At 35.8% G+C, this 14,598-nt stretch overlaps 1 protein-coding gene across 1 annotated transcript in view; it reads right to left on the bottom strand.

The window, feature by feature from the left end:
• Nucleotides 1-567: 567 nt before the first annotated feature.
• The window catches only part of LOC102766423 (chromosome unknown open reading frame, human C10orf107), a 158,877-nt gene continuing 144,846 nt past the window's right edge, over nucleotides 568-14,598 (bottom strand). Inside the window, exons 9-11 of the mRNA XM_015561079.1 lie at nucleotides 7,483-7,605; nucleotides 6,916-7,056; nucleotides 568-926 (exon numbers count right to left, since the gene is read on the bottom strand). Of these exons, the coding sequence (XP_015416565.1) occupies nucleotides 852-926; nucleotides 6,916-7,056; nucleotides 7,483-7,605 (339 nt within the window). The 3' untranslated portion in view covers nucleotides 568-851. The remainder of the gene's footprint in view (nucleotides 927-6,915; nucleotides 7,057-7,482; nucleotides 7,606-14,598) is intronic.

Raw genomic sequence — 14,598 nt, 5'->3', positions numbered from 1 at the left:
ATTAGTTTAATTTGTCTGACTAGGGATAACCAGTTGGTAAATAGATATTTTTCTTTTGAAATGACATTTTAATAAAGGTATTTAAAGGCTTGAGATGTTTTCAATCATTCTACTGCAATATAATGGTTAATTTTAAGAGCTCTGTGTTTGATTTGTAGTTAAGATTTTTACGGTCTATATATAGGTTGGTCTTTAATAACCATTTATACATTGCTTCTTTTTATATAGGTCATGTATTCTCCTGGGAGAGTAACAAGATTAGAAATAACAAATACAGTACAGAATAAATTAAAGTGCTTCAAACTGCATTATGTAATTTCAGAAAATTGGTTTCACACTGAAATGTTCAAATAAGAAAACCAAATGATTTAAGAAAAAAATCCCCTAGTAGATGCATTTGAATAGCTTTTGTTTAGTAAGTTTTATACTTTGTAGTGTGGTAGTAGTATCTGTCCACAGTGCTTCATTTATGGGGTAGTCAATATGGATAAAATTATCATTATTTGTCTGTATTTAAAAATGTTGGCTTCATTCTGCTTGAAGATGAATAATATTCATTAGTCAAAATGTCAAAGGAGTATTGTAATTGTATTTATATATATAATTCTCCAAACTCTTGTATACAAAATGTTCTTATTACACTCAATGCAATAAATTCAGAGGCTGCTAGGGGACAGGAGATAGCAAAATTGGGGCCAATGCTTTTCTAATTACTTACGATAATAAAAAGTGGGGCTTGGTTTTCCTCTCCCAACTAAATAAAAGAGATACGATGCTCTAGAGAGTCTATTATTCTGACTGGTTTTGTTTGCTTCTGTGAAGTTCAGCATCACTCTCTTTGTACCGACTCCTCAGGCCTTTTTCAATTTTTCTATTCGTGCATTAAAGGCCTCTTCCTGTATTTGCAGCTTTTCGTTTATCTCGGCCTGTGAAGACAATCATAAAAAAGTGGTTATGATGGAGCTATCTTTCGCTGCACATTGTCTTTGTGGTTTTGACATACTATAGTGCCTAAAGACAGACATTATCCCTCACACACCTTCCTGTTTTGCAGACATAGCCGTGTTTCAGCCTGTAGTGATGTGATAACACTTTATCATATTTCTCTGCACATTCCCAATGTATAGCATGTCTGCTATGAACAGGAAGTGGTATTTGGACAGCCATTTTTCACATAGCCTTGTGTTGGAAGATAGGATAATTTATCTGTATTTTCAGACAGACTTTACCAAGAAGCATCGAATCAGAATAACTGCTCAGGGCTCAGTTATTGCAATGTTGTTGGTCTCCCCACTCCTTTGCAATAAATGTTTTTGTCTCCTGTGTAGTACATTCTAAATGGGATCCCAGAAAGCTTCTGTTGTGAAATAGCAACACAAATAATCTCATGATTAGAACAATTTTCTTAATTAAATGTATTCATCAAACATTATAACTCTTGGAATTATGCCACTTGGTGGTATAGTTTTGGTAGAAAAAAGTCAGTGATTGCTGACAGGTTCTAGTGTTTACTGCAGCTGTGATCGCATTTAGCCTCTGGCAGTGATATTCCGTGGACTAGCGTTGCTACCTGCACATTTCCAGAAATACTTCCACATTAACTGAACATTAGTAGCCCCGGAAATGTCTGCTCTTCTTCGTGATGGATAATAAAATCATGTGTAGAGAAACCAGGATTGGGTGATGTGGTAAAATTGGTGTTTTTGTTTAGATGATTTAAAAAAATCTACAAGTGTATGAAGAGTAGTCTATACATATGTGTTAATTACTAATTCAAAGTTTAGAATGTTCATATCTATAACATAATTTCAAGTTTTCAGGGTAATTATACTTTAAGGAACTCCTATTAATTTTATGTAGAAATTTTAAAAATCAAATACTGTTTTGGTCCAGCTATACCTTTCCATTCTTATTTCTTTCTTTATGAGGATAACTATAATAGATAGTTTTGAAATACTACATCTTGGTTGCCATATCTGATGAGATTTTTTTAACCTTCACAGTAAGGACTAAATATTTCTGAAAAGATCACGCTGGTGTCAATTCTAAATTCTTGTGTAATGCCAGAGTATCAAGTGATTTTTTTGTTGTTGTTATTGTTCAAGTATTATCAAGCCTTGGATCAAGTTCTGTCCTCTGGTTTTCCATTTTGTCCTTTCTTGGTGGTAGAGTGAAACAGCCAAAGAGGGATGAAAATGGTACTCCAGGTTACAAAGGAACTCTGTCATTTTTTTTAGGAATCTCTAATCCCTCAGGCATGATTAGGGGAGAGCTGAAAGGAGCACACAGGTCTAGGAGTGTGGAGACCTAGGGATTAGTTTAGCTATTGTAGCCTTGGGCAAGACACTTGACCACTTAGGGTCTTAGTTCTTACCTGAAATATTGAGCAATTAAAAATTAAGTATTAAGTTAATATTACATGCTAACTTTTAAATTCATAATTCCAATTCCTAATTTTGTGATATATTCACCATTATATTTCAGTGACATGATGTTATGGAATATTTTAAAAATATGTTACTCCTATTTCTTTATGCCATGCACATTATTCCATATAGGGATAAAATGGTTGGAAGAATAATGTGGTCACAATTCCAAAGAATTGGGCAGTTTGAACTAAATTGACTCTTCCCACTTTCAATTATAGTCCCCTGCTTCATAAGGACGTTTTGGTCCAAGACAGACTATATATATATGACAGTGGCCCCATCCTATACAATAAAGAGCTAATATGCTAATTAGACCAAACAGCAGAATGACCTTCTGGACGAGGGTGTGAGGGGCTGCGAGGGCCGCCTTGGGGCTGTGAGGGCTGAGACCCTTGCACGAATTTTGTGCATCAGGCCTCTAGTGAGATTATAATGGAGCTGAAAAAAATCCTATCGCCTAGTGATGTTGTAGCCAGTGTAATGTTGTAGCATAGCACATTACTCACATGTTTGTGGTGATGCTGGTATAAACAAACATACTGTGCTACCAATCATATAAAAGTACTAAAGGCCTGGTGCACAAAATTTGTGCACTCGGAGGGGCAGGGGGCCTCAGCCCTGCCTGTGCCCTCTCACAGTCTGGGAGCCCTTGGGGGATAGCTGGCAGTCAGACATCCTTAGCGCTCTGTGGAGGCGGGAGAGGCTCCTGTCACCGCCACTGTGCTCGCCATGAGCCCGGCTTCTGGCTGAGCGGTGCTCCCCCTGTGGGAGCGCACTGACCACCAGGGGGCAGCTCCTGCATTGAGCGTCTGCCCCCTGATGGTCAGTGCACATCACAGCGACCAGTTGTTCCACTTTTCAGTTGATTTGCATATTAGCCTTTTATTATATAGGATATAGCACATACAATAATGTACAGTGTATACTACTTGATAATGATAATTAACAACTATGTTACTAGTTTATATATTTAATATACAACCCTTTTCATTATTATTTTAGAGTGTTGTCTTTCTACTTATAAAAAATGTTTTGTTTCACAGGCAGTGGACTCATGATTACTGTGTTTCTTGATTGCATCATTCTCCCCTGTACTTAATTTAATCTTGTGTTGTTTTGCACAGTAACATGTTCATAGGCTTGTAGCCTAAGAGCAATAAGCTATATCATATAGCCTTGGTGATGTGGGCTCCATGATGTTTGATGTTAAGTATACTCCCTGATGTTTGCACAATAATATTACCTAATGATGCATTTCTCAGAATGTATCTCTGCCATTAAGCAGTGGATGATAGAATGTGTTCTATGCCCATCAATAATCTCATTTCTTTTCAACTAAGGATAGATGTACTATCATCTACCAGCTTCTGTTTCACTGTCTTACCAGGGTTTTTTCACATTAACCTGGAGACCTTTCTGGTATTTCACTGAAACAGAATTCATCTACACAAGTGTGGGCTTTGGGGAAAAGATTCCTGGAGGTAAGGTGCACACCTCACAGAGTGGTGTACTGACAGAGGGGAGTTACGTTTAAGATCACCACTGTGGTGATCAAACTTCAGTTCAGGTACAACCAACAGAGCCAGATGAAAGACTCCTTATCTGGTCAAAAACAGGTTGTCGTTGGTCTACCATCTCTCCCGGTTATTCCTTAGCACCCAGCTGAACAGACAAGCTACCCCACACCCACTAGGCTTGGGTATGCTCTGTTTCCTTTCCGGAAGAATGGGAAACATATGCCCTGGTTCAGTGGCCTCTCAGTGATCACTTCCTTGAGGTGATCTCACTCGGGTTTTCTAACCTGGAAATTCAAGTTGACCTAAAAATCTCTACAGTCCCAAGATGGCAAACTTCCCTCAAGGTTTTCACTTTATTTTACCGTGTTGCTTAGACTGAGCCAACAGCAAGAATTTAGTGTTAGCATTCATATTTCTCTGAAATGTAATTCTTTAAATATATTAAAGTTTGCTCCATTGGGTATAATCTTTTATTATACAATATGGGGCCAAAATAATTTCATTTTCAATGTGTCTTTAAAATTAAAATAACTAAACTATATAACTTTAATGTTTGCTCTATTCAGTATAATTTTAATTAACATCTCCAGACCAAGATAACTTCATTCTTTTTTTTTCTTCATTCTTAATAAATCTCTAAAACTATAAAGTGAGTCAATGGGAATGTAAGTGAATTAATATACAAAATTTAAGGATTCATACTACATTTTCAGAAATTTCTGAATTACAGGAAGTAAAATATGCCTATAATCACACTAGAGAAGGAGCTCTGAAAAAAATTGTACTTAAAACATGATTTCTCTACTGCCTTTTCCTCCAAAAAATGTAATAATTATATGATTTTTAAAGTAAATGAGAAGAAAAACTATTGGAAAATTCTAAGCAGTTTACAATTAATAATTCAGTAAATGTTTCTACAGCAGGCCAGTGTATTCAGGCCTACACACACTGGCCACTGGCATGTGGCTACCTTTGAACAGGGATGCGGCAGTTTTAAGAGCCGGGACACTGGGAGGTAGGTTTTTGAATTGGAAAATAACTTACCATCTAAAACAGGGGGAGGAATTTAGGTAAGCAGAGAGTAATTACCCAACTTGGAATCAGACCAAGACACAAGGGCAAACACTGAAAAAGTGCCACACCACGGGAGTATTAAAACCCAAAGTAGTCTGGTCGTGATATTAGAGGTTATGTGGTTTTTGTGGATAGCTCTGGAATTCAAACTAGAACCCAGTTTACAATTCCCATTCAGAGTCTTTCATCAGCTTCTGACCTTGGAAACTCTGGACAAATGACTCAGTTTTCCTGCTTCTCTCCTTTTTTAATTTATTTGTCAGAGAAGTGCCTGCGTAATTTGCCTACAGTTTACTAGAATAATTGGTAGAAAATACATAAAAGAATTTACTATCTTGAAGCATTGCATAAATCCACATCATCATGTCATTTTATTGAAAAGTTGGCAGTAATTTGGCCCAGGCTAATCCCTGAATCCACTTAATATGGAAATGATTGTAGCACCTTCTCCTCTGGTCCAGATTCTTTCTCTGTCTAATTATACTACTTAGATGACCCAACTAATGAACTTCCAAGCCCAGTTAAGGATCACTGCAGGCCAATGGACAATCATGTACGTATACAGCAATCATATTATTTTGTTTACAGAGTAGTGTTATAAATACTGCAGACTCTAATATTAAAAAAAATCAATAAATAGTTAAAAGCACACTCACTATATGGAATATGGCCTTGGTAAAGATGTTTTCAATTTTTCGGGCCTGCAAACAATTCTATTACTGTGTAGTAGTTCCTCAGCAATAATTTCAGAGCCACAGGATCGCAAAGGAGCCCAGGGCCATGATTATACATAAACTATATTTAGATGAAATGTTATCACTTCTAAAAAGGAGATATGTTCTGAACTCAGCTTGATTCAACTGCACTCTGCCCTTCCACACAGTAACCAGTTATTACATTCATGGGGTTGTTAACAATACAGCTTTGTGTAAAACGTGTTCTTCCACTATTTCTGGTAAACACTAAATACTCTTTATTAAGCCAAGAACTTTGGCTGATTCTGTTGGCATCAAATCATTAAACGTTCATGTAAATAGTGCATTAACATTTGATGATTAAACAGTAACAAGGTATGCTTATGCCAAGCTAATCTTTTGCCCTTTCTAAATTAGTTGTTAATACAGTGTGCTTTTTATATACAGTCTCATGCTCAGATAGCATGATGCATTAATATTTTAAACATGCAGTAGACTGTCTTATTGATTCACAGTCATTTCCACAAGAAATTATAAATCCTCTCAAAATATGCAATTCACTTATTTAATCATTTTGCCTGGGCAATGATGCAAGTCTTTGTGTAGAGGTAGAAATGTGCTTTTCTGGATGGGGAAAAAAAATTAAGCATAAAGCTAAGCCGACTGATCCATCATTGGCAATTGCTGCTGAGCTGGCTGTTGCCAGCACCGTTTTCATGCATCTATTGGTATAAACTGTGTAGCTATTAGTGCGATGTGAAAAGGAGCAAACTATTGGAGAAGGAGTTCAAAGACTTGAAAACTTCTTTTAGAAATTTGGTGAGAAAACTGAGCTGAGAATTATGCTGTGATCTTCAGTGTTTACTGCTTTTAGCAATGTACTCTAATTACTCTCGCATGAGTGATTTTGTTATGACAAGGCACCAAGTCTTTACCATGTTATTTTTTGGGTTTCGATGCTGAATGATTTTTCAAACTGATAACACTCACTACACTATGTGCTGTTGGCGAAGTTATTTTGTGATGTTATTGAGTCTCAGATGACTCAACTGAGAGTTATGTGGAGATGTTAAATTGAACTCTTCCATCATAAGCGATGCTCTTGCTAGCCGAGTGTAGGTAGTGCTTACAGACATTAAGGATGAGGTTGGCTAATTAACCAGTAATGAAGTAAGCGAGCACATTATCAAGGCTGAGCACCTGAATGCCGATTAGGATGTCGTCTGTGACTTGGGCAAGCACGGATTTTATATCTTCAATGGTGAGACCAGCTAAAGCATCTGTCTCTGAAGTGCTGGCTGCTGGCTGGGTCTCCACTGAGCCTTGCTCTTGATCCAGTATCTAGAATATGGAAAGTAAACAATGTTCAGGTGATATCGAGAGCATTCGGGGATTTATACGGAGCCTCAAACTTCTGAGTCATTTGCTACCAGGAGTGGTGTCAATCTGCCAGGAGATTGCAATTTGACATCATCCTGCATTTTCATTATTTATGAGCATCATGACAGACCAAGTCATGGTGCTAACCGTGCTTACTTTGAGAAAGTGAAGGTGGAAACTGGGGAAGATGATGGAGTGGAAAAGATTAAAATTCCTGAACCAATCTCAGCTGGCCCACCTGCGAATCAATGGTAAAACAAACATTTATATTTAGCTGGGGAAAGTCACAAGAGATAGAAAAATGGAAGAATATTTGCTTCCTTTCCTCTCACCCTTAGAAAGTCTCATGCTGAGACAGGTTGAATTAAGAGACAAAAAGAAACATACCTTCATTTCTGTATCCAATGCTGGGGGTGGCTCTATGAATGTTGAGTAAATATCAAATGAGATTCCTTCTTCTAGAGGGTTGGGGAAAAGGCCGCCTGAAGACTTGACGACCTCTATCATTTGCTGGAGGGGAAGAAAAGAGCTGTATTACGATAAAGCCTTTTGTGTGTAACCACAATTTACAATTTCAGTTCTGCATCTGGTAATTAGCATGTTATTCTACCCACTGTCTAATTCTCTTTCCATCCTATGTGGTTTAGGACTTCATTTTGCACTTCTCTGAGCTTTCATTGTTCATGGGTCAGTATCCCCTTCCTCCTGCTTACAAGCTCTCTGTACGCAGAGAGCATGGTTTAGATCCCCTGTATTTCTTCTCAGTTTGGCAGAGGGTTAGATGCTTAAAACACTCAATAACATCCTAATTGTGATAGACGTTACTCAGCGAGATATAGTTGTTCTTGCAGGCCATAGTGAAATGGCCATCAAGAACTTGCTAAAGGCTCTAGGTTACTGAATAAAGCCAGCACACAGTAAATCAGAGATGCTTGCAAAATTAACCAAGAGCACAGAGGGCAGGGCAAAATTTCACTGTGAGCATTTAATAATTCTATAGCAAGAGTGTATCAAACAGAGGAAGGGGGATTATGGTTGGTCAACAGTAGAAATGAAGAAACAGGAATTAAAATGTCAATTTAAGTCCTGGCTGGTTAGCTCAGCTGGTTAGAGCATCCTCCGATACGCCAAGGTTGTGGGTTCGTTCCGTAGTCAGGGCACATACAAAAATCAACCAATGAATGCATAGGTAAGTGGACCAACAAATTAATGCTTCTGTTTCTCTCTCTCTTTAAAAAAAAATCAATAAATTAAAAAAAAAAAGAAGTCGGGAGAGAGAAAGAGGAGACCAGAGCACTGATTTCATTAAACATCTGAATCATTTTATTAGTTCCTCTTGTTCTGATTCTATGTTGAACAACCAATATTTTGATCATAATTTGACTTTCCATCTCTCAAATGATCTATAAAGATATGTCCACTTTTGTGCTCTGATTCTCTTGCTTATCACATTCCTTACTGTAAATCAATAAATTGATGTTCTAGTTTATATAGTAAGCTCCATGATCCTGTTGTTGTGGCCCTGAGATGACGCTATCCTATTTGCTGACAAGGTCAGACTGTGAGCCTTACAAGTTTGAAGACAATACTCTGGAAATGCATAAATTCACCAAATAATTACCATCCCCTGAGGCCTGGAAAAGCCCTAAAATCATTATATATTCATTTCTAATTTCACAATAGTTCCGATAAGCTTATATAATATTTCATCACTTAAATATATTTATTTTTACTTATATGGGTTTTGAAATGTACTGGAGGCTAAGTTATTGCTTGGTCATACCAATGTATCTTACATTGGATTCATATTTCTAACTTTAATTTGATTTTATAGAAAGTTGCTGCTTAGTATACATATAAAGTAGGAATGAAGTGTCCTAACTTTACAGTCAAGTGAATTGGAAACCAAGAGATTAGATGACTGGCTTAGTCAAATAATTGCTAGGTATGGGAGTTAAACCCTTGTGTGCTAACTTCTTGGCCTATTCAGTTTTCAGTAAACTGGTATGTGTCATCATGTTGCCATAGTTGGAAATTACTGATGTTATTGAGCACTTGATCTCTATTCTGTTAGATGACATCATTCCAGATTGTTTATCTTAAGTTGACTAAATGTTAATCAAAATAGAACATCAAGAAAAAGCATATCAGAATGATTCTTTTCTCTCATCACATTCATAAGCCCCAGTTTTTTTCCTAAATGGAGGCATTTTCAGCTTCCTACAAAATTATTTGTACCTTTTTTCACTAAGCTTGTTTTTTCATCCTCCTACATTTTATATTGCTCTTTATTTTACTAAACTAGGACAATGAAACAGCTAAACATATTTTAGTGTCCTCTGAAACGTTATAGGTAAAATAAATAAGCAGCACATGGGAATACAGAGACAGGGAAGAGCACGAGTGGTACAGACTTTAATATAGGCTGAGAAATAGAAATATGGGGGGAGTGGCGGTGGGTGAGACATTGAAATAAGAGAGGAAGAATTGAAGGGAGGTTACTGAATTTCCTGCAGGCTTGGAGAAAATAAGCCTGAGCTAATGGGCAAGATACAAATACATCCTTCTAATGAAGCTGAAATGCCCTTTTATTTGTTGCTGTGGCATATCTGCCCCACTGCTATGCACTTCCATATGCAGGCTAGGCCTTTCTGCTAATTCTCTCTCACCTCGAGGTGGAAGTTCTCAATAGATTCCCTATTCCCTCTCCATCCTGTTAGCAGATTCTACCACCTGCCCACCTGCGCCCCATCTTCCATCAGATTATACACTTAAATTTAAGCAGATATTTGTGCTCAACTCTCTCATTTTATCCCTCCCAGCCCTCCCAGTGGTTTGGATTTCTTTAGAAAGCTAATCTGAACTACCTGCCAATGACCCAGCGCTCCTGGTCTTTGGCACTAGGGTGTGTGTGTACTGGAAACTTGGAGCTCCTCAGGTCCACATCATTTCTCTGGTGGAATGAAGCTCCCATTTATCCCTAGAACCTGGAGCTCTGACTGAGAGTGAGCTTTTCTTCTACTTGACTTTGAGTGTAGCTAATACAGCTAGTCACTTGATTTACCTTGTGCACAAAGCTGGAGGGCGGGGGGGAGGGGGAGAAGGAGTAATTTCTTTTCTTCAGGGTGTTTATACTATCAGGGAACCAAACCATAGCTACACTTTTCTTTAAAAAAAAATTTTTTTAATCTTACACTTTTTTTTTCATGAAGAGTTACATTTGGCTGTGTTAGGAAGGTACTATAAGGGAAAACATATCCTAATTTCAGATGAGGATAAATACAAAGCTGTTTAACTAATAATAAGAAGGTATACAGTCAAATACAGTTTACAGAAGCATCACAGTGATTTTTTTCCCCATTAAGTGGCATTTAAAAAAAAAGTTTAAGAAAAATTAGAATCAATAATTGTGGTGAAAGCACAGAGCCAGCAAATATGTTTAAATGAAACCGTCTGATGCAATACTTTCTTAAAAAAAATACAATTAGGCCTTTGTATTTTTTTTTTTAACAAAACCTCATGTTTTACAACATCACTGGTTCTGTAATAAAATCTATTTAAAACAGGGAGACATGGTTAGCTTTATTAAGTTAGATTTTCTGAAAGAACGTTATAATTTCCTCAGTCTATGAATAGTTGAAGCAAATTAAATAAAGCTAGTTTTATAACTATTTTTATACATTCCTATAGAATTGTAATTGTCTCATATTTTTTCCCTCAAAAGCCTAATATGTTACCTCTTAAATCTAGAAAAATAAAAAACAGAAAAAGGATCAAGTATGTTTATTAAAAAAACACTCCTGTTTGGTACCCTGATTTAGCAACCTCCTTTTCTCTATAAGAGAATAGCACCCATAATCTTCAGATCAAGAAACAAAGGGAATGACTTTAAGTGACTTGCCCGAGGCCTAATGCTGAGATTAAAACTCAGGAGTTTCTGATTATACACATACATCCATTTGGCCAAATGATTGGTTTTGCTTGACTTTCAAATACCCCCTAAATATTACTTTGAATGTAAAGCAATAAATGTGTTTCTCTTGCCATTTTTGAATGCTTGCACACAAATGGATATAATAAAAACAATCATGTTGTTCCATGTGAATGCCATTTATATTTTTTCAGATAATGAGCAGACCATTTGAACCAAGGTGAGTACATTAAAAGCTCTAATAAAGAAGAGAATAGATTTCTAAACTGAATAATCGACTGTTAAGTGAACATACAATAAATAACATCTACAGATGTGGTCGCTAGAAAATTAGTTTTATATAGCTTACCAATACACATTTCCCCCAGATGTTATCTGTTACATGAAAATTAAGTTAGTTATATTGTTCATTACGTGTACATTTCATTAGTGTTACTTAAGACAGTTTACATTCCAAGCTTTAGTTGAATCATGCTATGGTATTTAAAGAATATAAAGTAAGTGGCTTTTTGGCATAATTTAATACTTGTAAGAACAAAATTTCATTATCAACCATTATGTAGCTTAAAAAATATCCAAGAACTTTACTTACAAGCCAAACAATATCACTAAAAATCTTTTAAGAATTTACATATTCAGTAGGAAATGGACCTCTATCATGGGAATCAATGATAAGAATTTTGAACCCTCTTGGAACTAAGTCCAGGGTGAGTTTAGTTTTAAAAACACACTATACAAATTAAACTCTGCTTTCAGATCTTACTGTGCCTAAGAACTATAAGGATTTTATCAGAAAAATGTTACTTCATGCTTTCTTTTCCTACTTTATGTGATAACATTAATAGTATTAACTCTGATTTATTGTTTCTCTGTTACTTTTTGTTATTGTTTGTTTTTGTTTATTGCTATTTATTTGTCTGTTATTTTCTCTGGAGAAAGTGCAGGTGATCGGTGGGTAGTGTTTGTACTGCTGAAATCTATGATTAAGGTGTCAATTACTAAATTATTCAAAATATTAAAAATGTAATTGAGATGACAACTTTCCATTGTTTTAAGTGGCAGAAAGCAAGATAAATCTGTTAAACCCTTTTGGAACTAGAGGAACACATACAAAACACTGGCTTGCTTGAAAAAGACATTTGTTTGGAATTATCAAAGGATGACTTCATGTGTAAATCAGAACTTACTAAAAAATGTCAAAGTTTCAAGTAGCAAACTTTATTGCAAACTTTTCCCAGTACAAGGAAAAAAGGCATACAAATTCCTGCAATGTTTTAAGTATTTTTCCCCCCAAAGAGAAAGGCATTACTAATTTGCAAGTCTAATTAAGAACTTGTGTGGTTCTGGAAATTTTAACAAAAAAAAAAAAATGGTAACCCATTGCCCACAATATACTTCACGTAAAATAACATATGAATGCCACCTGCAAAATGCAATAAACTCTGCTAATGTCATATTGAGGCCATAAATTTAAAATCAAAAGACAGTAAATTCAAAAGCTATGATTATCAGAGAAACTAAATTAATTCATTTCTAAAGTGTTTCTCTTTTGTGTTCAGGCCATTACAAACTCTTAATATATCCTGTAAATGTAGAATATCAATTCTGCTATGAGATCCTCCTCCCCCTTTGCATTTTTGACTTGGAAATAAATTTGCAAATGCAGCACATTAATTTTCTTTCCTATGCTTAATATGCAGTATTTACATTTTGAAAAGGTTTAGAATGTTGCCAGGCTTCTGCAGAGTATGAATAGACATCTAATAGCAACTTCTATTTTTACTCACAGCATACTGGTAGTTTGAACATTTATAACTTAATAGAGCATTGAGACCATCAGATCCACATGCTAATCACCTAAACAGTGAACGGTAAAACAGTACAAGTTAGGACAGGAAATGAAGACTACCCCTTCCAGCTGAAGCTGCGAGAGGAATTCAAGTTGGCAGGCCACAGTAAACCAATTTGGAACCTGGCTAGGACACTCCAGTTAACACCTCGTGCCCATTTTTATTTATATGTCTTGATTTGATCTTGTTTAACTTGGGCTTGGAATTTAAAAAACTTAAGTTAGATAATTAAAGAAACTGATTCCAGATTATTTTAAACATCTTCAGTATTTCAAGCGTACTTCTGCTTCAGGCCAACACAATTTTTAAAGAAATCTGAGTACTCCTATCTTAATGACCTAAGAAAACAAAATCCTCTCTAATGAATTTGAAAAAGAGTACCTTCTTAAAGTAAATGCAATTTAAAAGGGAAAGATCTGGCTCCTGTGCAAACATTTCCCAAGGGATACAACAGTTCTTCAGATGCCCAGATACTTTCTAAAGATGGTAATAATCTGGAAGATAGACCACTGCATTATAGGCTTATCCTTGGCTCTCTTCCTAACTGTCAGATGCTAAGAAAATCCCTAGACCTCAGTTTATTTATCTGTAAAAGAAGGATAATGATAATTGCTACCTGGCTACTTCATTAAATTATTTCTAGCACAAATTAGATAATGTGGGTGAAAATAATGGAAGTTCTTCAAAGGGAAGCTATTATTAAACCCAAAGGTGTGTTATTATAATTACTGTTATTATTGAAAGGGTCGTCTCTCTAATGCTAGCATTGGAAAACAGATTAGAGTAGCCACACGGAGGACACTGGCCCATGTTGTTTCTACATGTAATTGTTAATATTGCCCAAGGAGTCTAATGACCTCAGAAGAATTTGTTAATGAGGACATGCTATCAACCCGTTTCCACACAGCCAGTCTTGATAATATCAAACATATATTCAGTCCTATCTGATTTTAAGAATTCTGTGGACTCAACTTCTCTGAGACCTGGATAGCATGGCATAATTAGGTAGTTATGTAGCATGGTCGGGACTAAGGCAAATCGCCTATTTAGAAAAGGAGAGTGTTTACATCTAACTTTTAAATGAGAAAATCTGTCTTTCCCCTTCATAGCTCAATTTATTCTTCTTTTTATCTTTTGTTTTTCAGAATCCAGTGTGGTCTGTGGTTGCCCAGATTGAGTTCATTTTAAAAAAATTTCCTTCAACAAATTTCATCAAAAGTAAAGAGTTAGGGCATAGAGGGCAAACTTTCAACAAGTCCTTCTTTTGAAAATTGAAATACCAGAGATCTTGAAATTGCTAAATTCAAAACTGTACTTTTTATTCTTAGATTGACCTTATCCTCCAACTTCCTCAGTGTGAGAGACGGAAAGTATGGTAGGTTCCATTATAAATACTTAGAAAACAACTAATGCTTTTCAAAAATATTTTTAGAAGCCACTCAGAGTATATTTGTTTAGCTTACTAAATTATACTCTAAAAGGCATATCCTTGAACTCAGCTGTAAACTATTTCAAATAGTTCTAATCATGGATAAATTTTTGTTTGGTTTCATTTAGAGTGTTCTATTTAAATTTTAGGTTTTAAATATTTAAAGTATTTAAAACATTAATAGGAAATACTCTAAATTATCTCTTGTTTTCAGAATTAGAAATTAAGTATCAGTATCTGTAAATTATAATAATAAAGATGAGTTTGCTATTATCTTTGTGGAGTTTTGAATT

This window comes from Myotis davidii, unplaced genomic scaffold (genome assembly GCF_000327345.1).
Source record: "Myotis davidii unplaced genomic scaffold, ASM32734v1 scaffold655, whole genome shotgun sequence".
Taxonomy (NCBI): Eukaryota; Metazoa; Chordata; class Mammalia; order Chiroptera; family Vespertilionidae; genus Myotis; species Myotis davidii.
This window is presented reverse-complemented; position numbering and strand designations above follow the sequence as displayed.